General features: G+C 40.1%; 1 protein-coding gene across 15 annotated transcripts in view; it reads right to left on the bottom strand.

Annotated features, from left to right (window-relative positions):
* tacc2 (transforming, acidic coiled-coil containing protein 2) overlaps positions 1-25,482 on the bottom strand; it is a 61,492-nt gene that overhangs the window by 34,209 nt on the left and 1,801 nt on the right. For 11 of the 15 annotated variants that reach the window (XM_016668529.1, XM_016668520.1, XM_016668518.1 and 8 more), the window contains exons 2-5: positions 16,142-16,359; positions 14,980-15,087; positions 7,236-12,620; positions 5,337-5,927 (exon numbers count right to left, since the gene is read on the bottom strand). In XM_016668529.1, the coding sequence (XP_016524015.1) occupies positions 5,337-5,927; positions 7,236-12,620; positions 14,980-15,087; positions 16,142-16,359 (6,302 nt within the window). Of the gene's footprint in view, positions 1-5,336; positions 5,928-7,235; positions 12,621-14,979; positions 15,088-16,141; positions 16,360-22,416; positions 22,486-23,394; positions 23,482-25,482 lie in introns of all 15 variants that reach the window. The other 4 variants (XM_016668531.1, XM_016668532.1, XM_016668519.1 and 1 more) reach the window with 3 other exon arrangements.

The raw sequence follows: 25,482 nt of genomic DNA on the forward strand, positions 1-25,482 counted from the left end.
ATGTATCCAGTCATGCAAAGCAAATAAATCTACAATCACCAGGGCAACCAGTCTATTTACATTCAAGAGTAGGTTTCAACACATCCAACTTCTCTTGGATGGATTCAACACTTTCCTGATTCTGTTCAAAACCTCCAGAAAACCAAAGTATTCAGTCATTCTGCCCTCCAAAGAGTTGTGCCCCTGTTTTACATTTGATGTAAAACACTTAGTGTTTTTTTTTGATAAAAAAAATACTAATTTCTATTTCTTCTCTTGGGTCTTCAGTAGTAACAGACCTAGAGTCATGTAATTAACTGCTCAGTTAAAGAGGGGCAATTTCTAACTTCCTAGAAAACTCCAGTTATTACTCCCAGTTTCTAAATCTGTTGAAGGCACTTAGTGATTTTAAACCCATCAAAATTCTTCCAGCAGAATCCAAATTTGGTTAAAAAAAATAAATAAATACATTTTCTAGAAAATATGAAAGCAAACAGTGGTGGTGTAGTCACCATTTCTCTTTCACACAGATTAAAAATTATCTGAGAGGGTGGATATTAATGCTGGTGTACCTCAAAGCTCTGCAATGGATCCTCTGATTTTTACTCTGTACATTAATGTAAAGTTTTTACCTAATGCTCAGATGTTTGCAGATGAAACTTTTGTTTATTTACAAGCAAAACCGAAAACCAGTCAGCAGAAAAGTGATCTGCTCTGATGGTTAAGATCTCTAACTGGTTATGCAACTCATGCCTGCTTTTTGATGTTGATAAATCCTTTTTGAAGTTTGCAAAGATCCAGACTCAGATGTTACAGGGCTAGGAAAACATTTCAATACTAAAGGTAAACAGTTTTGCATCTCACTTTAAAGGACATGTTTAAAAGTTAGCAGCAAATTTTAATTTAGCTTGGTGAATTTCAGAAATACAAAAGAAGTAATTTAACTACTCAGGCTTCAGAGAATTACACAAATACCATGAATTGGTCACATATGAATAACTAATACTGAATAAAAAGTCTTCAACTAAATAGGGCTTCAACTAAATATAATTATATATTTTGGGAAAAGAAGATAAAATACCTGGATATTTTAGTAGTGTGTAAAATATGACATGATTACATAAATAGACTAAACACTCAGAAACCCTTTTAGATATAACAGTGGATTTGATATACAGTTCTTTGCAAAAGTATATATATCCCTTGAATGTTTTTAAATGTTTTATCCTGTTACAACCACAAACTTCAACAGATTGAAGTTTGATCTGGCAGTTGATGTGGCAGAACAGCACAACAAAAAAAGCAGAGCCCAATTTTGAAGTGGAAGGTAAAGAAAACGTGTTTTAAAAGTGTTTTACAAATAAAAGCAACACATGTATTTGTATCCAGGCGCTTTTACTCTGATATCGCTAGTTAAAATCCAGAGCAACAAAGCGGAGGGACAGATTAGAAATCAATATCACCGGCTTTGAGGATCAATCAGAGATGCAGCCAAAAGGGTCCATTGTAACTTTGCAGGAGTTGCAGAGATTCACAAGACATCTGTCAATTGTGAATGCCATAAATCTGATCTTTACAAAATAAGTCATGATCCATTGTCTTTTGTTTATGCAGGATCAACTCTCAGAGGTGAAAGGTCCAGGAGGGCCAAGAAACAACAAGCACTGTGTGGAGAAAAACAAAACCCGCAAACCACCATAAGCACACTATCCACTAGGAGTGGGAACCTTTCACTATCTCACAATTTGACTCAAAATCAATGTTTGATTCAAAATGATTATTCGTAATGAATTCTGATTTAGTCTATAGGTTTGCAAAGCATTCTTATGATCTACTCCATTCTGGTTTGCAAGGCAGAATGACTAAGGCAGACATTAAAGTGTATTTTTCACATTTATTAAATTTTAAATATTAATGCATGCATGGATGTAATAACTCCCTTCCTCCAATCCTCTGTCTTGCCTTTAATAAATTGGTCAAGGAGCGAGCACCACACCATTCTGCAGACAGCCTCCCCCAAAGAGGAGTTGCAATTTCAGAAGTTTTTAGCCATTTGACAGCGTTTGTGGCCATTTAGTCAACAACTGTTAAAAAAAAATTACATATTTCCTCACCACGTCGGACATTTTAATTTGATTCTGAATAGTAGTAAATGAGAATCATAATTCTTATGTGAATCAAATTTTTAGCACACTCCTACTATCTCTGCTGTTAAATACGGTGGTGGCAACATCATGCTGTGGGGAGGCTTTTTTTTTCAGCAGAGACAAGAAAACATATTAGAGGCTGGAATAGACTTGAATGGGGTCAGCATCAACTTGCACCAGGACAATGATCCTAAACATCTGTTAGACTGGCCCAGTCAAAGTCTAGACCTAAATCCAGTTGAAACGCTGTGCCAACTCCTCTCCGTCAAATCTGACGGTGAAGAAGAGGAATAAACTTCAGTACTTTGATGTGTAAAGCTGGAAAAGACCAATCCCAAAGGCCTGCGGCTGTAATCGCAATGAATGGTGAAGCCCACCACACTTTTCAGATTTTTGTTTGCACAAAATTTGTGATTGTAATGCGATGAAATATTCAACGGGTGTAATTCTAAACCTGAAGAGCTGCAGCTAGTTTTAGAAGTAGAACTCCAGTCAACTGTTTTATGTGGTAATGCAACTTTTCATAAATAACAATTTTCAAAAGTACTTTGGGTTCAAACTGAAAGCAGCTCTTTAAATTTCCTTAGTAACCTCCGAAAATACACTATAAATACAGCAGTTGATCACTCCAGAAATATTTCTGGAGAAAACATTCAGGATCAAGTTAAACAGCTTTCCAGTTTCTGTAAATTACAGGTAAACTCTCATCCAGTCGTCGGAGGCGGAAGTTTAATCATGCTGATACTTGTCAACTATTTTAAATGGGAGGCAGCAAACTCTATGCTCAACTTCACGCCACAAAATCCTTCCATACTGTCATTTCTCTCTGTCCCGCCCCTCTGCCCATCTGCTGGGGTCAACAGTGGCACAAAGTAATTAGCACAAGTTACCTCCAGACCATCTGCTGCGTCCACCTGGAAGGATTTAAGCACCAACACACTTGTTCTACAAAAAAAACAAAACAACCAAAAACAAAACAGCAGCAGCTCTCTGTCAAACTCACCCAGAAATCCCAGATTTCAACTGTGGAAAGGATCCGTCACAGAAAATGTAACTTTAAGATTAAACTTTTACTCAGTTTCTTCTTTACTCCACAAACAGGGGAACCTGCGACTACACCTCCTCCTCCTTCTCCTCCTCTCTGTCTGTCCGTGACGCTGTCGCTCACTCTCACACACGCTCAAGTGTTTCTCTGAAGCCTGGCTTTTGTTCCTGCCTGTGCGCTCTGTGAAAATGACTTCAGTGGGACTGTGTCCTGCCCAAATTCCTCCCACTGCAGGCTTCAGCTCACAAAGCCGCACAGACTGAGCAGGACTGACAGCAACGTTAGCCTTCGGGGGCGGAGGGAAATACAACATATGCCCAACCTCACACACACATCATTGGCCAGGCAGTCATATTTTTGTCAGCCGCATGTTTGCATGTGTAACCTTATCCATCGCTGACATATGGGAGTGTATATCACCGTTATTCTTTCTCTGAGAGAAGTTGTGGGTTCTATGATGGGACAAATGCCGAGACTGACAGGCAGCAAGTGCTGCTCCGGCATGTAATCGCCTCTTCGGCATGCAACAGGCGGCGCATAGGAAGCATGAATGAGAAGGTAGTTGGTAGAAAAAAAGAGTGAATAACACAAAATTAACAGAAAGATCCCTACATGTTTACACTGTTTTGTTTTACTTTTATTCACACCCTATTAAGTGTCTAGTATTTGTTCTAATAACATTTTTAAAGTATTTTTTAATGTGAAAGACCAACTAAAAGTAGTGCATAGCTGTGAAGTGGAAGAAAAATGATATATACGCTTTAAAGATCTGAAAAGTGTGGCATACATTTGTATTTAGTAACCTCTCTCAACCAGAATCAGATATATTCAATGAAATGGGTCAATGAGTGTTAACTTTTGAGTCTTCCCACAAATTCTTCATTTGGATTTAGGTCCAGAGTTTGACTGAGTAATATGAACACATGACTTTTTTAATCTAACCCCATTTTATTGTAGCCCTAGCTTTTTATCTAAATGTCCTGTCCAGCTGGACAATGATTTTTTCGCACCAGTCTCAATCTTTTCTCAATCTCAAACAGGTTTTCTTCCAGTATTGGCCCATTTGTAGCTCCACCCATCTTCCTAATAACTCTGACCAGCTTCTCTTTATGAATTCCTGGCTTGTCTTGCGCCAATGTGAACTTCATTTGCTAATAAGTTGACTTCTAATGTAACTGAATGTGCTGGGTTTTATTTATGGATGTCAGGGTAAAGGGATTGGGCATTTTGCACTAAAATGTAAACTGGCCCAATACAAATGGGCCAATACTTCTACATCACTGTTCTGCACTATAATCCTAATAAAATATGTTGACGTCTGTGGATGAAACATTGACAAAGTGATGAATCTTTTCAACAGAAAAGCAGCAAACAATTCAATCAGTGAACTAAGAGCTGATAAAATGATTTAAAAAGTGAAACCAGATGAGTCACATAGAAGCTGAACTAAAACCAACAATGGTCTCAGAGGCAGGAGAGACTGGCAAGGCTCCTGCTAATTGGTTTGATCAGACACGGTGAAACCGCTGCAGACAGAAGAACCCGACCAGACACCCCCCGAGGCTCTGAGAGCCAAACAAATTCATTTTAAACACATAAAAGAAAGGAAAGGAATGGAATGGAATGGAATGGAATGGAATGGAAAGGAAAGGAAAGGAAAGGAAAGGAAAGGAAAGGAAAGGAAAGGAAAGGAAAGGAAAGGAATGGAATGGAATGGAATGGAATGGAATGGAATGGAATGGAATGGAAAGGAATGGAAAGGAAAGGAAAGGAAAGGAAAGGAAAGGAAAGGAAAGGAAAGGAAAGGAAAGGAAAGGAAAGGAAAGGAAAGGAAAGGAAAGGAAAAGAAAGGAAAGGAAAGGAAAAGGGCTGAAACTGATAAAAGATTGTAAAGGAATACAATGTTATTCATTCTGAAAAAATATAGATAGATCAAATTCATGAAGGTTTATTGACCTAAATATATTAAAAGGTATGTTTCTATGCTCCAGATCCTGACTAAGTCCTAGAGGAGCAGCCTGTTGGTTGGTGCCTATAGGAAAATATTATGGACCAGGTTACTGGACTACAAATCACATCTTCTTTAGTTGATGAATTATATTTTTAAATGTTAGACTTACAAAATCAATTAAGCTCCTGACTAATAATTTTTAATATCAGCTTACCCGCTGTCCTGTAGCTCTGTGGAGGGATGTTCGACTGTTTCTGGCACCTCAGTTTTCTCAGCAGGGACTCTGAATGGCTCCACAGGTGGGACCTCGATGGGTTTTTCTTCTGGTTCTTCTAAAAGCTGCTGCTGCTGTTGTACGGTCTCTGCTCTTGGCTCGTTTGGTTGTAAATCTTCTAGATTTGATGTTTCTCTGATTTCTACCTCATTTCTGGCTGGCACTAGAATCTCTTCTGTCTCTTGAGCAGGTTGTAGGAGTTCAGTGTGCTCTGTTGCAACAGATTTCCTGTCGAACAACTTTTGAGATGACTCTTGCTCCAAAGGTTTTGTTGTTTTGGATGATTCTCGTGGGAGCTCAGCCTTCGAAGTCAGATCTGTCGAATATTTTATTGGTTCAGGAAGATCCACCTTCTCTAAAGGTTTAGGAAGATCATTTGGCCTCTTCACAGCACTTTGACATGAGCTTTGAGCTGTGTTTTCCTCTGCTTCCTCTTGTGGTAGGATCACCTCGTCTGATATCAGTGCAGAAGGAATTTCCTCAGTGGGAGTTACAAACTCAACCTGAGGAGACTCCAGAGATGGGAGTGGTCTGGGAAAAGAAGAATAGAAGAAGAAAAGGGTTAACGGAGCTGTTGCTTGACAGCAAAAGTCCAAACAAATGACACGTTTGCGTGGGTTTGTGAAGGTTGTGTATGCAGAAATGTTGACGAATGTGTTTTGTGTGAGAAGAGGATCGTTGTCTCCCTGGAGATCAGGGAAGATGTCACAGCTGATGTCATCCTTTTGAACATAATGGGCTGCTTTACTTGCATTAGAGTTCAACCAGCAGTCATATGACTCAATTCAAACAAAGTGCAGCTCTGTGTTTACATCCTCATTCATATTCATTGTCACGATGCTCTCCTCAATAGCGTTCCGGACAAGGCCTGGACAGGGTGTTACTGTGATGTAGATTAAAAAAAAAACAGAAATTATCAAAAAAAAAAAAAAAAGTCTGCCTGAATTCAAAGACATAAAAGGGATACTTCAGATTTCTTTTGTTGTGATGCTCTGTGATGATATCAGCAATAGTTCCCTGGGGTTGAGGTTTTAAACAACTTTAGCCATTTAATAAGACATTTAACAAAATTTTCAAAATGTGTTGGACACAAAATGAATTAAATAAAAATAACATAATTAATAAAAAAAAATGCTAATACGTGGTTTTAATCAAAACAAAAATATATTAAGAATATAGTAAGGATTATTATCCACAACTACCAGATTCCCTAACTATCTGATTACCACTCTATCAGTGAATAATGGATTTAGGATGAATTTATTAGAGTTTCTCTTTAGTTTAAAGTAATTCTGTCCACCATTTTACCCGTCTAGGTAAGTCATTTCCAAGCTGAGCTCCACGTAAGATTGTTGAAGAAGCCAAAAAAAGCCTTAAAATCCCATTTTTTGAGCCTGCACAAGTAGAATAAAGGTTTAATAAAACATATATAGGTTTAACAATTGTAAATATCTTTGACTTTGAATTTATTCAGATCAAAGGTAGAAAAAATTAGTTTGAGATTTTTGTGGGGGGTTTTGCAGAGAATGTGAATAAAATGCCAACAGCATGGTGTCATCTTTTAGACCTGTTCTAAACAGATGAACTGAAGATCTACCCACAGCTGAAGTCCAGTATCCTAATCTGTCTAATGATGCCTCCCAGTGATCACAATGTGACTTTAGTCTCCCACATCTCTACATACTTACTAAGAAATACTATATGTCAGGTACAGGTAGGGGAACCAAAATGAACACCTTTGACAGAATCTGACCACAATAAATACAAATACAAACTAAAAACTAGTATGATCCCCTTAGAACAATTTTAAAAACTGTATGAACATGCTATTGTGTTTACCTCAAGCCATCTTGTGTTTTCACTTGTTCGCTCTGAGAGAGGTACGCAGCGTCTTTTAGGGCTTGAATCCAGTTTGTTTCTGGTTCCTGGGATCCTTGCTCTGGATAGGGCTTTACCTCAGCCCTATCCTGGGGCTCTGAAAACGCCACCTGATCATGGCGTTTCTCTGACTCATTAGGAGACGGGATGGAGGTCGAAGTAACAACAGATGGGACGATGATGGCATCAGCGTTTATTTTATCTATCACACTACCGTCTATTTCAGTTTCCTTAGCACAGCTAACGCCCCCTTCTGAGGGACAAGCAGGGGTTTCTGTGCTGCTCTGTGGCGCGTCGTTGTTAAAGAGACTGGACTCTGATTCTGCTCCAGTTTCTTTATCATTTAAATTTGAAATCGCTTGCTTTCCTGCACTATCAGCTACTTCCACCCCCCTCTGTTCCCTCTCCTCTACCAAATCTGTCTCGTCTTCTTTTGGGATTTCCTCATCATTAGAGCTTTTTATGGCTGCTTGTACTACTTGGCTGCTGTCTGTGTCAGAGGTTTTATTGCAGCTTTGCAGCTCTGCACCCTTAATGTCACCCTGTTGGCTTTCTTTAGCTGAGGCAGCACTGAAGTCCTCTCCCCTAGGTTCTGCTCCCCCAACATTTTGCTGTGTGCTAAACCCCTTCAGATAAACTTCATCAGCTTGGTTTGTACTTGAAATATGAGCATCTTGACTGTCTGTGCTGACTTTTGGTGAAACTGAGTGTTGGCTAGCTGAAGTCGAAGCAAACTCAACAGATGCAGCACTGTTTTTTAACATTTCACATGTTCTGTGCTGGTCCATGTCAGTTGTTTGTTCTGGCTTTGTGTTTCTGTTTGACTCATCCAGCTCTAAGCCAGGGTCTTTATTCACATCTAATCTCTGTCCAATCTCACCTACTTGAGAGCAAACAGTTACTAACCCTGTGTCAACTGATGCTTTTCCATCTGCACCATTTTCACTTCCATTTAAATCTACAGAAAAGCCAGATGGCACATCTTCTTTCACTGCAAATCTAAACAACTCATCCTTGTTTACTGATTCAAACAAACTCTGATCACAGCAGTCTCCCTCATCTGGACCTGAAGGTTGAGTCCAATTGCAAATCTTTTCTTTGCCGTCAGCGGTTCCACCTGACATCTCCTCTGTGGAATGTGTGGATCCCAAACTCTGCTCCCTTTGCTCTGGTTCTTGGGCAAAACTGTTTAGATCTTGCAAGTCCTGCGATTGGCCAAAAGCTGGGCTCAGATCTGGTGCAGCGTCAGTGTCAGAGCTACATTTCAGCTCTGCTGTCACAATTTGGCTCAAACTCTGGTCGTAAACAGTCTGAGTTTCAGTGTTGGACTCCAACTCAGGAGGTAAAAATCTTTCAGATGTTCTGCTGGAAGTTGAGGAAGTTTTACTTTCACATTTAGATGGAAAGCTCTTATTACTTTCTTCTCTGTTTGCTATTTCTGTTGGCGGTGATTCAGTCTCCATATTGTGTTTACGTTGTGGCTGCAAAACTGCTGCTGCCATAAAATCAGCCTCTTTATCTGGTCCATTATACTGCTGCTGCAATGTTGGGTCTGTCTTTCCTGTCTGCTGCATTTTGTTATCTGCTGCTTCCTCTTGATTATCCATGGTTATGTCTTCTTTTAGTTTCTTTGTTTCCCCCATACTAACATTTTCAGTGTTAACATATGTCTCACTAGTAGAGTAGTTGACACATGCTAGGTCATCTCTGTTAGATGTTTCAATAATAGTAGAGTCTGGCTTATCGAGACATGTTGGCATTATATTGCCAGATCTTTCCTTTAACAGTACATCATTTGCAGCTGAAGACTGGACTGCAACAGTCAAATTTTCCACTTGTGAACAAGGACTATTCAAATTCTTGGTGCAAGATATCAGGAGTTCATCAGCAGAGTGCTCAGCACAATCGCTATCCTTCAGCTCCTGACAGGTTTCATCTGTTCTAAAACTGGCACTACTGTGATTCAGATTCTCTATTAAAGGCATTTCACCATCCTGGTTGCTTGCCACCTCTCTGGAGATGCTGATGCAGTCCCCATCAGTACCTATGTTCTCTGGAAAAGAGACATCGCAGTCGGTAATAAACTCCAAGTGACTCATCATTGGTCCAGGAGGCTGCAATGCAATGGGTGGGTTGCTGACAGAGCCAGTCTCTTCTTTTGTCAAACCAGTAAGACCACCCATCAGTACCTCAGGCGATTCCATGACATCAGTGAAGACTGGTCCAGTTTGAGGGGCTTCATCTAAACAAGAAGGCTGAGAGGTGGGCTCCAGAGGTTTTGAACCAGAGCATGTAGAAGGGTCAGCTTCAGATGCATTATGCTGGTTCACTTCTTTTTCTTCAAGGGTCACAGTAGCATCATGTTTTGAAGATAAATCTTCCTGCAGGCGTTTAGTCTCACTGTCAATGTCATGTTCTTCCTTACCCATCTGCTTCTCCCCAGTGGGAGAAGAAAGTTGTTCTGAGCATCCCTCTTTATCGGCTATTCCCTCTAAGTGTATAGCACTTCTTTCATTGTGGTCATGATCTAAGGCCATTTTCTTAGCATCACCTTCACCCAAACTGGCTGTCCTTTGTTCTTGAATCTCATTTGAACCATGTATTTCTTCTCCATCCTTCATCAAACCTGTACTCGTGGAGCTTTCCGGCATATCAAAGCTGAGGTGATTGGGGAAGGTGTAGCTGGCCTCTGTCACAGGATGGTGCAACGTCTCATGAACAGTCAACGGAGGCAAAGAAGCACAGTCCAAACCTAGAACTGGCATGTTTGTAAGAGTCTCAGAGGAGCTGAGCTTAAAATTAACATCATCAGCAAAGTGAACTCTGTTACCTCCACTGCTGGTGCACAAAAGGACACCTCTTCCAGTCATGTTGGGACTGCCACTCTCACTCTGGGTATTGGCTGTACTTTCGGCTGTTTTCTCTTCAATGCTACGAGGTCCAACCTGTTGATCCGATCTTGCTTGTTGCTCACTTTGCTGTGATGTATTCAAAGGCTGAGGAGAGGTAAAAAGCTGGAAGACGTGGTTGCAGTTCCTTTCTGTGATGATTGATATCTGACAAGGTTGTTCCAAAGACAGTGCTTCCTCTGGAACCAGTTCTTGTATTGGTTCGGTCTTTATCTCGGCGTCTGTATGGCTGGAGCCCTGCTGCTGCTCAGAGTAAGAGGGAAGAGGTAAAACTGTCATGTCATGCTGCTTGTAATAGAAACGCTCCTCTTCAGAGCCCTCAGGAATGGTAGCGATCGGCTCACCCCAGCACGGTGACTTCAACTGTGACTCGGCAACATCACTGGGCGGACTCGCTCCCGTCTTGACTGATGACACCCCTCCAACAGAGCCTTTCGGCTGGCTCGGTAAATTGTGCTCTCCAGCAAGCCCTCCTTTTTCTCCTACCTCCCCTCCTCTTCCTTCCCCTCCCTCTTCCGATCTTTCTAAATGTGCACCACTCCTGCGATTCTGGAAATGAGGACCAAAGGTATTCGTACAGCCTTCGGAAAATAGTAGCTCCTTTTCAGCGTCCGTCTCCTCAGCTGGTGAGATCTCTGTGTCTGTGCTGTGAATGCACACTTCTCTCGGTCCCTTAATTTCAGCCTCAGCCAAGTTGTGTGGCATTTTGCTGCTGCAGCTTTCCTCACATTCAGTCTCCCCCTCTTTGGCCGAGAATGGAAGCGTGCAATTTCCTTGTGAGCAGTTTAATGAGATGAGGTGGGGGCTCTCCTGGAGTTTGTCTCTTTTTACATCCGCAGAGGCAGGATAGTCTGCTCTTCCATCCAGTTTGCTTTCTCCTGCTCCTTCCTCACTCTCTGCAACTGCTACAGTAGCCACAGTCTCCTGTAGATCACGGCTCACACTTTCTCTCTCTCCCTCGCTTTCTATCACTTCTGACAGTGTGGGTGTTGTCAGTGGCAACGTATTAACCACTATTACAGCGTTTCCAAGGCCGCTCTCCACACAACCGTCTCCCACACAAGTTCTGCTGTTGGAGAGTACGTTCTGATCCTCTGCTGTGGGTATTTTTGTTTTTGTAGTAATTATAGCCTCCTGTCTCTGTGCATTCAATCCCTTTTCACTACAATCACCTTGTCTGATAGCTGCAGTTTGGAGATTTGTTGCTGGTGTACAGTGGATGCCATTTTCTCCTTCAGTTACATGTTGCTCACAATCTGAGCTCTGATCATTAATACTCATATCCATATTGTTGTGGTTCTCTGACTGATGGGTCCCCTGTGAAAAGGACTGCATGGAGTCAGGTGAACAGGCTGAAGCAGTAAGATGATCCAGACTGCTTTGAGGGAAAGACTTTTGCATTCCCACGGGACTCAGCTGTTGCTTGTAATCAGTCTCTTCCCCACAAGTCAGAAGCTCGAAGTCTAGCTCCAACACAGATGTAGCATTTTCTGCTAAATCTGTGTGAGTGCCAACATATGATAGTGACAGAGCCCGTTTTTCAGTTTCGGACTGCCAAACCTCTGTCTTTGCTTCCTGGTCACTTTCGGCACTCTTTTCTATCTTCTTCTTTTTCTTGTGTTTCTTTTTCTTTGCTTCTTTGTTCGGTCCAACTTGTTTGTCAGATTTTGATCTTGACTGACTATCCTCCCTTTGCTTGTCTCTTTCTTTTCTTGATCCTGATGCTGTTACATCTAAACCATTTGACTCATCTGTATAAACATTGATATTAAACTCATCATTTGTATTTTCTTTCCATAAGGTTGCAGCCTCTACTATTCCTCCTGGGCTTTCTTCTTTAATCTCTGCATCAAAATCATTTGAGCTGTTCATCTCAGCAGTGACACTCAGACCAACATGTTCATTTAAGGTCTTTAAGTCTCTCTGTTCTTTTGGAGATTCCTTATTTGTATCTGATTTCTGCTCTTGTTCATCCATCTCCATTTTTGACTTAGGCTCTGAACATTTCTCCACACTCTGATTTGCTTCTACTTTATTTTCCATCTCTGTTTTCCTAGAGTTATTCTCCTTTCCTAGAATGTAATCCCTAAAACTAAACACAACTGTGTCCGTCTGACTGTGTGCTGCCTCACTGTTTCCATGTGTACTCTCGTTTCCACGGCCACCGTTGCTATGTCCTGGCTGCACTGCAACTGGAAGTGGCGAGAGCGATTTTCTGGACTCATTAACCATCCTCTCATTGGTTGCCTTCCCTACTACATCCTGAGTCATTTCAGACTCCTTAGAAGAGAGCAATCCCAGCGACGCCATTTGTTCTTCGCATTCTTGGAAGGCCATTTGGAGTTCCTGGTCCAAGAAGTTGGTTGGGGAAGGTGTCAGGGGTCCCAGCTGAGGTGAAGAATGGACATCTGGGCTTACTGGCTGGGTGCCATCTGGCCTGAGATGAGGGCAGGGCGACACGATTAGGAGGAGACAGACAGACAGCTGCTCATTCCACGATGCCGTCGAGCATTGCTATTGGCAGTGCAGAAGCCCATGCTCAGCAAACACAACAAACCAGTTGCACTTCAACATGCTTGGGATGGCCCTTCCTGAGCAAGAACTGAATATCAGCTGTTTCTAAGATTATGGGAGTTCAAGAACATGCACATCTTTTTACAAACAGACCAGAGCACAAACTACTTCTAATTAACTTCACTAAATCAGTTCTCACTGATCCTTAGTGTCTCCCTATTTAAAGATGTGCAACGTTAATGGCTTCATCAAACTGTTAATTCAAACACATTCAGGAATTCACATTGAAACTGTGACATTTTTGTTCATGTTCAAAATGTCACGCATGTCTGCATGGATTCATGCAGACATGCTTGTTGCAGGAAGTCGCAGTGAAATTTAAATTGATGTTTCTTATTTTTGTCAAGACCTATATGGACTTGACGGTCACTAACAAAAACAACAAAAAAAATCTAATCTTTTAAAGATCAGCGTATGCATCAGAACCATAACACTTTTCGGTGTGAACGCTATATTATGGGTGAGGTGTTAAACAGGAAGTTAGCGGAAGGAAAAAGATATAACAGGCTTGAAAGGAAATTGTATTTTTTACAACATGTTAAAATGTGTCTTCACTTCATTATGCTGCCACTTAAAGATACTGTGACACATTAGGCAAAGCTACACCATGTGTGAGAGTAGTTGCTTTACATTAAAAACAAAATGTGGAAATGTGTATCAATACTTTAGAAAGAAACTTATATTACTAGTTAAAATGGCTTTAAAGAAAATTACAAAAACACTTGAATGAGTTAGGGTGGGTGCATTCATATGAATGCATTATTTATTAGCCTTATTTCAAATTATTGTTGCATTATATGCTGTGTCCTGAGTTTTGCTCATCTCACTTTTTAATAAGCCATCTAGAAAGGAAGAGCACAACTACATAGCTACCAAAGAAAATGACGGTACAACTAAACCGATGAGTCAGTCAGAGGAGCATTAAGCAGTAGCCAAGAGGCCCATGATATTCATAGTGGAGCGGCAGAGATCCACAGCTCAGGTGAGAAAGATCTTTATTAGTTGTGCACTCCACTAATGAGACTGTTATGAAAAAAGTCCAGTTTAAAGTCTGCCACAAGCCAAGTAGGACAGCAAACGTGGGGGGGAAAAAAGGTGTCTTTGTCACCTTTTCTCAGATGAGAACAAAATTTAGATTTTTGGCCATGGTAACACAGGAAGGAAACCGTTTAAGACTTAAGAATTAATTCCAGGCTGCACTTTACACCAGAAGTAGTGTATTAAACTTGAAAGAAAGCTGCTAGAAAACTGTAAATAAGTGGCTTCTTGTCAAAACTCCCTATATGTTTCTCGTTTTAGGAGACTTTTCAGCCAGACAGATGAAATGCCTGAGTCCCTGCTTAGCTCTTAATTAGAAGTACAGGAAATACCAGGTTGTGTCATAGTTATATGCCCTCAGTCTTCTTGCTTATTCTGCTTGGGTTTCATCGTGTGCACCATTTCATTTTTTTCAACACTATACCAAAATCAACTGACAATAAAACAGCTTTAAAAACAAACTTCTCTCATGCCAATCCACAGAAACCAAACCAGTTGTTTGTGTTTAGTCTGCAGTAAAGTTTAGGTGGAGGAAAATCATTATTATTCCCTTCATCCGTCAGCTGTGATTGCACTCCTTGTATTCTTGTAAACACAAAGTCTCTTCCAGCATGCTGCTCACTAACCAACCTGCCATTCAAGGCTGTATCCAATTCTCTTGGCACTTTGCACTAAAGGGCAGAGCAGTAAATAAACTCTAGTGTTTCCAGCTGGCAGGCATCAAAATGATCCCTGCTGCTGCCTGAAAAATGGAACAAAGCAAATGTCTCAAACAGCAATGCGTCTTCAGACTAATAAGTCTGCAGTGAGTAGGCACAAAAAAAAAAAAAAAACTGTCTGCCATACTTCTCTTTTTGGAGTTTGAGCTGTTAAATTATCAAGTCAAACATTATCTATACTGCAGCAGGGTGTGAGATTTTCAGTAAACATTAAAGCCTTGACGCAGATCATGGAGGGGAAAAAAAGGTGTCCACAGATAAGCCACTTGATCATGAGGAAATTAATCACCACAAATCAAAGTAAAACCTGCCTCAACCGGCAGCATCACATCAGCGGCGTCGTCGCAATCAAGCATGAGTTAGAAACATTAGATTAAACCCAAGCGCCCTGATTTATAACACTATGATCTCATTTACAGCTGACCACAGTCTCATGGCAGAGACGCATGCCGAATCATGTGCTACCTCCCGTCTAAAACCAGCAGTGGTCCACCGAGATCCATGTGATGCTGCAGGCCCACCAGCAGGGGGTTCACCTGCTCACACTTTCTCCCATCGGAGCAAGAACGAGCTCTGCTGACACAGGTCCATAAAGCAAACATGGAGACACGCACAGGTCATTATCGAGTTAACGTTCACCTCTAGATAACTTGCACATATGGTATTGTTTGTAAACGGTGCATCATTAGACAAAGTTATTTTATTACTTTATCAGTGGTGTAAATATTTTAATGAAATGTTTCTTTATAAACTGCACATATTTTATTAGATAAACTTTTCTGTAGTGATTAATATAATCAGAGGGTTATTTGCAGAAGGGACGGGAGCCTCTTGTGAGGACTGGTTGAAACTTCACCTGGTTGTTAGAAATAATTTTCTCACAAGCACAAGGAATAATTTGAATATTTTTAAGAAAAGTAAAATCCAGCCTCTGTTCTGTTTTCATAAATGGAGTAAATGTTTCTAGAATGTCAAACTAGAATCTGTTCAGCTTTGATTAAACCTTATTGTCGTTTGTATGTTTCTCACCTTATGGAGGTCTCAATACCAAAAATCCTTGATGTCACTTTTCTAGTGACATCAAGTGGCATCGTTTGAAACCCCAGCTTTCTCACTGTAAGGCTATTGCTGTATTCACACAGAAAGTTCTGGAGTGGCCTAGTCAAAGTGTGGACTTAGATCTGACTGAAATGCTGTGGCATGACCTCGTTCTTGAGAACTTTATAGTACAGTTAAATTAAAACATTTGTTCCTCCACAGTGACATAAAAGACTCACTGCTCTATGTTTAATTGTCAGTTCTACCCAGCAGCGGTATTACTATAAGTTATTGTGTTTTATCTAGGAACAGGGTGGCTTGAATATTTTTTTTTCCTTAATAAATATAATATTCATTAAAAAGCTGCACACAATAACTTTCTTAGCTAGAAGCAAACCTACATGCTTCCCACAAGCAAAACCAATCAAAGGGAGCGAGGGTGTTTACTTTGTTTTTGAACATAAAGAAACTTTTTTATATGCAAGTTAAAGTTTTGTGTGATTTACTTATTAGCTTGAGAGCTAAAAACATCTGTAATTTCCTCTGAGGTGAAAAAAACAGCTGTGGGCAAGGACACGTTTCTACATACCCCAGTGAAGACTCCCAGATGTTCAACTCGCTGCTGAAATCCAAACTGGGCAGCAGATCATGAGGAAACTCAAGCTCCTCCTTGTCGTCCTGGTCTGCAGATCCTCTGTCCTCCTCCACTCCAGTGATGACTGGGACCTCTGGGAGCACTGGTTGGTAGGTGGAGGCTTCGGTCAGCAGCGCCTGGTTGTCCCGTCCACTCAGACTCTCTGCTTCAGTCTGCGAGACAGTGGAGACATCATGTTGGTGCGCTGCAACCTGCAGCACATGCGCCGCATGCTGCAGCATGTAGTTGAACAAGCATGAGCATGTTGGAAGCAAACGTAGGAAACACCCAGAGATTAATGCTCAGACACAACATGTGATCAAATAACTCCACCCATGTGTTAAACTATGAAGCAAACAGCTGGTACAGCAAAGTCACAGCAGATTACCTGGAGTCTATCCAATCACTAAACACATATTAGATTTGCTTTTCTTATGTTGATGCAGGTATATACCAGCCTAACATCAGTTATTAACCGATTCGTACCTTGTGTGCTGCTGTCAGCTTGTCTGACAACAAGCTAGCAGAACGTTAACTGATCTCGGTGTCTGATTCTTATCTGCTGTGCTCAGTATGGCTTTGTTATCAAACTGACTATACTTATTTGCATGAAATTTCAACTTTGCCTATGCACATAAAATCAACACAAATAAGATGGATAAACAACAGATGGATATACAAACTGATGGATGGATGGACGGATGGATGTCGGACTGTAATGATTAATCAGATTAATCGTGATAAGTCAGTTATTGAAATAAGTGTCACGTATTAGTATTCAATTAATCGGTAATTGGAGTACACGGACTCTGAAAGAGCAACAATTAAGGCAATAATTAATTGCATGAAAGGCAATAATTAAGCCAAAACAGTCAAAAACATGTACATATTTTGCATTTAAGCTAAAAAAAAACAAAACTTCTTAGTCTGTAAATATTTTCTACCCAGAACTCCATAAATACCATAGTTTTAGCTTCACCTGAGTCAAATTCTGTAAAAAATAAAAATAAAAACTCTTCTATTAAGCTCTCTGGCAATCCAATTATTAATTGGTTAATCCAAAAATAATCAAAAGATCAGCCCTACACTGTGTTGATGTTAAGTCAAGAAGAAAGGCCTGAGCTTTTCACATGCTGATATTAGAAGTATTTTTAATAAAGCTTATGCTAAAGGAATCTGGTTGTAGCATATTAGGCAATAGAAATTTTCGTTTTGTTATTTAAAAGGGAATTGAACTGACTGTGCTTATTCGTTTAAGCACTTTGAAATTGCCTTGTTGCTGAAAATGTACTATATAAATAAAATTACCTTACCTTACCTTATTTGCATCCTTGTATAAAAATACTGAAGTGGTTGAATGAAAATTCTACACAATGTGCCCATTTTTTAAATCCAATTAATGTATTAACTGTCAGAATATTCAATTGAATAATTGATAATTAAAATAATCATTAGCCGCAGCCCAAGATGGTTAGATGGATGGTATTCAGATTAGTCATGACTCCCAACTATATCTCCAGCTTCAAAGCCAAAACTCCAACCTCACTGTCTAGACTTTACATCTGCAGCTTCATTCATGCTTTGCTGCTCTGGGGCTTTGAAATTACAACCATTAAATGCATAAAATAAAGCAGGTGATTATTGTGGCCTGCAGCTGTCCATCTAAAACACACATCATAAGGAAATACATGTCTTTTGCAAGGCTTCAAAAATAATTTACCAGGCAGACAAGTCTGTTCACAGATGACAGAACCAGTCTTTCCAGATGGTATAAAGCACAACAGACACTGGCTATAACCATTACACAGAAAATAGTTTGCCCATTTGTTTCAGGCATTTAAAACTCAAACAGTCAAATTTTGAAAAAATCGTGAATTTTGTCAGGATTTCTGTCAGTCTGTCTGGGAAACAGTCCAACCATAGACACACATAAACACACACACACACACACACACACACACACACACAACACTTGGCAGAGTCGTTGTGTTGCAGCAACGTCGCCCTCATAACATCCAAACACTCAACCGTCACAATTCAGTGGAATTTCTCCCTCATGGAGCTGCTCAGTTAATGGAGCCTGGAAAGTTTTCTTTCATTTTATGCATCTTGCTTTGTTTTTTTTTTGTTTTTTTAAGACCATGGCATGCAGGTGCAGGAGCATAATAAAGTGTGCTTGTGTAGGCACCTACAGAAATGTGCAGAACTGAAAGAACTTTATAACAGTGTTTTTACAACATCAGTGTATGACCTGTTTCTTAAGTTTTAGTGTTATCTCTTAAATCCATGCTGCCTGGCAAAAGCCTGGAACTTTTCCACATTTTGTGATGCTAAAACCTCAAACTTCAATGCGTTTTAGTGGAGTCTCATATAATTGACAAAACACAAAGTAGTGCATAACTGTGTAGTGGAAGGAAAAATGCAAATTTTTTATACTTCATACATGTTCACCTTCTCATGTTTGAAAAATATTTTTCATCTCAGCCAGGCTGGAAGGACAAACATTAACATTAGTGTCTTTGCACACAGATACTAAATAAGATTTAGGTCTTGACTTTGACTAGGCCATACTAACATGCATGTACATTAATCTAACAATTCTGGTTATATGCATAGTCATCCAACTAGAAAATACAATACTTCTGTAGCCTTTAGCAAGTTTTATTTCCGGAATTAGCATGGATTTAGCTCTATCCATCCTCCATTCAACTTTGACCAGCTTCCCTGTCTCTACTAAAGAAACAAATCCCCACAGCATGATGCAACCTGTGCCAAGTTTCACCATATGAATTACATTACAAACATATGAACTCTGTTATCCTGTGATAAAGGTAACTGGTTGCACTGGATTTCATTTTGGGGTGTTTCTTTAAAAAAGGAAGTGAATATAAATTTAGATTGTAATCTATTTTCCATTTCGCCTCCACTTCACAAGTATCCACCAGAAATATAAAGTAATGGGGGAAATGTCTGATTGAAATATGAGTTTGTGATCGTAATGAGAAAAAAAAATGTGAAAAGTTCAACTGGTGTGAACACGTTGGGTATAAACAGCTGTAGAAAGCATGCGTCCATGTGAAACATACAGAAAAGTTTGGCCGCATTACAAACGGCTGTCTGCACACTCGAGTGGTTTACTAACTGAACACACATGCTGAAATCAGATTAACACTTACAGTTGTGTGAGATTCAGAAGCCTCACCTTTGTCAATGTAACACAGATCTTGCTACGCTCAACACATTCATAACAAAAGCAAATATTCGAGATTTCTCATGCACACATGGAAATATTTGCAAAAAAAAAAAAAAAGTCAAGAAAACTGACATACAAATCTGTGTTTACATGTTTTAGTTTAGCCGGTCTATGCAGTGATCCTTTACCAAAAGACAAAAACACAAAAGAGAATAAAAAGGGATTGAATGAAAAAGTGAACCGGCAGGAGTGTCACTTTGAATGCCTGTGATCTCACTGCTGGTTCTATTTTCTGTATCGTTGTTGCATAACCAGATTAATAAAAGACATTCTTCTGCACCTGCACGTAATGCGATGATAAGTCTGTATGAAAAGAAGGCCCCCCGCGCTTCAAAAAAGTTTACAGCCAACAATGATTCACCTGCTTACTGGTCCTTTAAAGGTCACCAGAGGGGTCAGTGAGGTGGAAAACCACAGTCCTTATTTCTGTGTGGTTTCAACACCACACACAGGGGGGTTGCTGATACTAATTAACCCACAAGAGCAAAACAGAAAGCAGGGCTGAAGTCGCCTGGAAATCTTCGCCATGCGATACGTCACGTTAATCCAACATGTCATGTGCTTAAAAAACTTTAATGGCCCACACATGACTCCGGTTAAGAGGAGGAAAAAAAAAGGAGTTTGTTTCCTCCTGTTATGAAAGTGAGTGCCGCACTTACCCAGCAGTGCGCCTCGCTGCGCTGAAGGTGACTCCACAGTGCAGCTCCTCTGCTATCCCTGTGTCATGCTCACAGTGTGGGCAGCCTCTGCAGGACTGTGTGTTTTGATGGGAGGCAGAGAGCGGCACTGAAACATGCTGCAACACATGCTGCTGACGTCCCCCCCTTCTCTCCCGCACTGACTCAGCTAAGTTCCTCCTCCTCCTCCGCCTGCTCAGCTGCTGCCGCTCCCCTGCTAAATTTCCATAAGCCGCCTCTGTTTCTTGCAGAGCGTGTGTGAAGAGTGGAAACACTACACTAGCCCGCACTGACAAACACGGAGCTCCTCGATGCCGAGACAGTAACTGGCTCGAGTGGGCTGGTCACAGGGAAGTGCTACGTGTTCTCCTCCCCCCCCCCATCTACTGTAAACTCTTCCCCTCTGCTTACTCTCTTCTCTTTTTGTTCCCTCCTCCCAACTACAATCCCGCTCCCTTTCTCCCATCTTTCTATCACTAATCCTGCCCCAGGCTTCCTTCTTTCAATCTCATCATACCGTGTCTCCTGTGCCTTTGCAGGTGAATGCTAGGAATCAGGCCAAAGGTTGGGCATGCAGTGAAACCTTTAAAGGGGACCAGAATGTACTCCGGAGTCAATCTGTGGTAGATGTAAACAACCAAAAAGACGAGTCATTCAAGCATGTTGATGTTTGGTTAGTAAGAAACTTCTCAAAAGTGAAACAGAGAAAAGATAATTGAGAGAATGAACCAAGAACAAATGGTGACGACTACTTATAGTGAGCTCAGCTTCTAGTTTCTAGTTTAGAAGCCAGTGGGATTTCTAATCGATATCCTCAGTAGCCAGGCTAGCTACTATTAGCAATTCAAGATAATGTCAGTTTTCACCATCAAGATATACCTAAATAATGACATTAAAACGGCTAAAATTAGAATAACATAATCCTGACCTCCAAACTTGTCATCTAGCTCAAAGACAGTCATTGAATGTTTTCTACACTTAAAGGAAATGCAAATTTAAAAAATATTTCTGGTCGTAAAGAAACAAACAATTAAAGAAGTGCTACCTATAACATTTATCAAAGTAGCATCATATTAAAATGAGAGTCAACAAGATGGTTATCTACATTTTTCCAGATTATAATGCAACTTTGACCTAAAAATGTGTTGTGGGTTCTACCAGAAAACTGTTATCTTTTATTAAAATTATCATACTGCGAGTATCTTAAGAAGCAGGAAGAAACAAAAGAACAAAAAAAGAAAGTAACAACTCTCAAAACTGTGGCACAAGTACCATTGGTGCTACTGGGTTGCTCTTAGTGGTATACAGAAAAGGTTTTGGCAATCATTTAAAGGGTAAATACGACAAAAACCTCCACTGTTAAAACTTTGAACATGAGAAAAAACATCCAGCCCAACTGGGCTGCTGTTAAAGTTTCAAGTTTTAAACTAATAGGACTTGGTATTTTATGACAGAAAGAGAAGGCAAACTTTAAATATTAAAGCTGCAGCATGTAATTTTTAGAATTGTTTTTATTTTTTTTTTTACGTCTGTTAAAACTAATGACAGTATGGTGTGGGACAGATAATCTGAAGAGCTTCATTTTTTACAGACTATTTGTCTCGTATTGTATTGCTAGAACATAGAGAACAAATATGTTTAAAAAATTATTTTTTTTATAAAAGTTACATACTGCAGTTTTAAGTGAACACAATGAAGTGTTTCAAGACTGGGGTAAGTGTCTTTTTTTTTTTTTTAGAAATAAAAATATAATCACTCCAATTTACACAAGCTGGGAAGTAAAATTCCTGCTGTACTAAACACTCACACACCAGTATGAAATGTATTACTTCAACTTGCATCTTTTTGTAAAACTGATCAGTATTATAGCCACAAATAGCTTTGCTGTGCACAGCTGAGTAAACTGAGAGCTTCCATGTACTCGTGTTGGTTTATTGACAATGTAGGGTTTGGAGGATTGCTATTTGTATTTCGTTCAGGTCACTACAGTAAGGGACATAATAAAATGTGACTATTTGAATTAGACATCATATACAATAATAATAATAATAATAATAATACATCTAAGTAATTAATAGCAGAACATCTGTTAAACCAAACCACCTGCTTCCAAGGATATCAAACAAATGCACACATTCGTAGCTTAAACAACACGGTCAGTTTTCTCTCTGTGGACCAAACCGGCAAAGCACTGTAGCATAATTAGCGGTGTTCACAGCAACAAGCACTCTAAGCATCTTACCTCTATGAACTGACGCTAAATGCTTTCAAAATGACAAGCATTCAAAGATATTGTGTACCTGCAGGGTTTCAGTTTGGTTCTCTCTGGGTGGAAACAGAACCACGTTTTCTGGAGCGCCCTCTTCTGGCTGTAACGGGGAACAAGACGGTTCACCAAAAGGGGGAAAGCAGCTCAAATGTGTAACCAAGAGAAGCTGGAGTTATGAAGCTTCTTTAATAGTTTAACAATTGTTTTATGTCCATCTTTTTTAAGCTGAGTCACGATTAGCACTGGTGTTGCCTGAGCCTCCCTTAGTGGTACACAAAAGCAATGAATTTCTGTATTTTGTGATTTTAGACATCAGCTAAATATTTAGTAAAGAATGTTTTATAGTACTATGTGTTCAATATTTACTGCAAAACAGGATCTTTTTACAGCAGGTAACACAAGGTTTTATTCCCAAGGCAATTGGTTGTTGTTGTTAGAAAGTTGGAGAACTGCTGGTTTTACATTTTTTCAGGGTTTCTTCAAGTTTCGGTAAATTAAATTTCAGACTTTTTAAGACCCTTATTTAAGACAGACGAATTATGAAACAAATATTACTCAATAATCAGTTATCAACTTCACTTTATCAGGAAAACAGGAGTTTAAACCAAATCTTGTGTGGGTATTGGACCTTGATTATAAGCTGGTCATGAGACAAACGGTTATTTTAATCCTGTTACATTAATCTAAAACTCTCCACCTAAAGTCTTCCCGTCACGCGAAAATTACTGTTTTGCAATGGATCTTCTTTCTAAGTACAAAACTGTAGCATCAGAATGCAAGTAGGCACATTTTAGTGGCGTTATTAATCAAACTTTAGGAAATCTTTTCAGCCTGTTCAGAAATAAAGCACGATTTTAATACTAATTTTTATTAGAAAAGCTTCTGTTACAGACATCCAAAAGTTAGAGATCACGGAAATTAAGTTAGCTTTGTTAGTCGTCTGTGCTCAGAATATTTTGAGAAATGTAAAGCAGCACAGCGGAGGAGCAAGTAGCAGTCTTGCCCTTACCAATGTCTCAGTAGTGCTGCTCTCGTTCCCCATGGCTCAGCCAGGTGCAGGGCCACAACTGCCCAGACCAAAGGCCTCTCACATCAGCTGGCTGAAAGACACTATGAACAGAGAGACCATCAGCGTGCGACCGTTCTGGTGCTCAGTACAGAGACAAAATAAAACTGGGGATCTGTGGGCCACTCAACACTTAAGAGATTTATGTTCTTGCAGGATTAGGGACCCTTTGGTATGAGCTTGAACGGGAACAGGGTGAGAAGGAATGGAGAATTTGAGCGCAGACTGATGCCAAAACCTGGCTGCAGGGCCAAAGTGCAAGTGGTGGGATTTAAAAAAGTAGGATAATAGCATCATGATTGATAGAAATATTGGGAATGTTTCTGGTGTAGTAAAAAAAAAACAAAAAAAATTCCTAAAATCAGAGCATCTGCAGCCACAATCAGAACTTAAATGTTTTAACAAAGTCCTGGCATAAATCTAGATAAATATACCGCAGCGAATCATAAGCTGGAAGACGTTAGCTTACCAGATCTACTGTTCACAGTGAAGCCAGTTTCACATCACCATGGACTGAGAGACTACCAACGATGAAAGAATCACCTACTCTACAACCTTCAAACTTGACTGAAATTAGCAGTTTCCCTCACTGACCAACCAAATATCTTCTGGAGTTTTATAGTTCAGATAGGAAAAGATTTAACTATTTGACCACAATGACAAAAAAAACATTTTTGGAGGAGTCAAGGTTAGGACTTTAAAGCTTAAGAACTCTGTACCAACCTGTTGGCAGCATCATGCCAAGAGCCTGTTTTGCTAGCAGTGGTTATGAAGTGTTGTACAAAGTGGATGGGATAACCAGGAGGGAGGACCATCTCTAAGTTGAAATCAACAAAGTGGTTGAAACAGGATAAAGATCCCAGAAGCATCAAAACTGGTTTTGTACTAACGTTAAGCTTCTTAAGCGGCTCCCAGATCAACATTATTGAAAATTTGTGAACAACACCTAAAAACTGAGTGTACGCCAAAATATTTGGAAGTAATTTTACCATTTAGATAAAGTTAGATTAGTGTATTCCAAAGATAGTTGATGTCAACAAAACATTTACGAAGCATGCGGGTTTTCTGTTGCTAAACTTTCAACCAAAACATATCCAGAGCACCATGCATATACTGTGCATGCCTGCAGCACATCTGACACAGTGACTGCTGGATAAGGTAATCCCTACAGGGTAAATAACAGATTGACTCTCAGCAGTGTTGTCTGGGCGGGGAGGCAACTCTAATCCGAGATGGGCAGTATAATGCACAATTTAGATCCTTGTAAGTCAGTCTTTTGTCACCAGACACCGACTGATATTACACAGCAGCATTTTTAGCTGCGGTAAATTTACGCTCTGACATTTCCTTTTTATTTGCATTTCTTCTATGACTGCAGGGACTGAATGCCAGCTCAGTGTTCAGTCAGAAAGCACTGACCTGAATGTGCAAGACTTTATAAATAGAGTTGTCTCATATTTACTGCTTTATTCCAGCCTAATGCACGGTTTGTCATGCGTGCTCCCCCCAGCTGGGCCCGTGACCTCTCTCCACAAATCGTTTTTCTCCAACAATTATTCGTTACGACAGTGATAACTCTGCGTCCTCACATCCTAATTCTCACCTGTTCAACGGTGTGGCAGCTCATCTGCTCTGCCTGCTATTTGTGTGAATGGGGTGTAATTTCAGCCCCCTCTCTTTACGCCAACGTGCGTGCACTTTAGCTGGCGGCGGCATTTCAAGGCGTTTTGGCAGCACACAGGGGAAATCATATGATTCAACCGCTGCCAGGTCACTTCTCACCTCATCACCGTCGTATAACATGAGTCCTGAAAGGTTTGGATGGAGGGGCATGCGTGTGAGTTTACCATTTTCTGCCCTGTTTCTGACCTCCTCTCGCAATAACAGAGTGAGATTTCTATTTATTTTTCTACAAATACATAATTTTATGCTGTACTATATTTCTAAAAGTAGATTTTAGTCAGTTGTGTAAATAAGTAGATGAAAATAATGCTCCGTTTTTTATAGATAGCTGTAGGAAAAGCAATAAAA

This window comes from Poecilia formosa, unplaced genomic scaffold (genome assembly GCF_000485575.1).
Source record: "Poecilia formosa unplaced genomic scaffold, Poecilia_formosa-5.1.2 Scaffold15, whole genome shotgun sequence".
Taxonomy (NCBI): Eukaryota; Metazoa; Chordata; class Actinopteri; order Cyprinodontiformes; family Poeciliidae; genus Poecilia; species Poecilia formosa.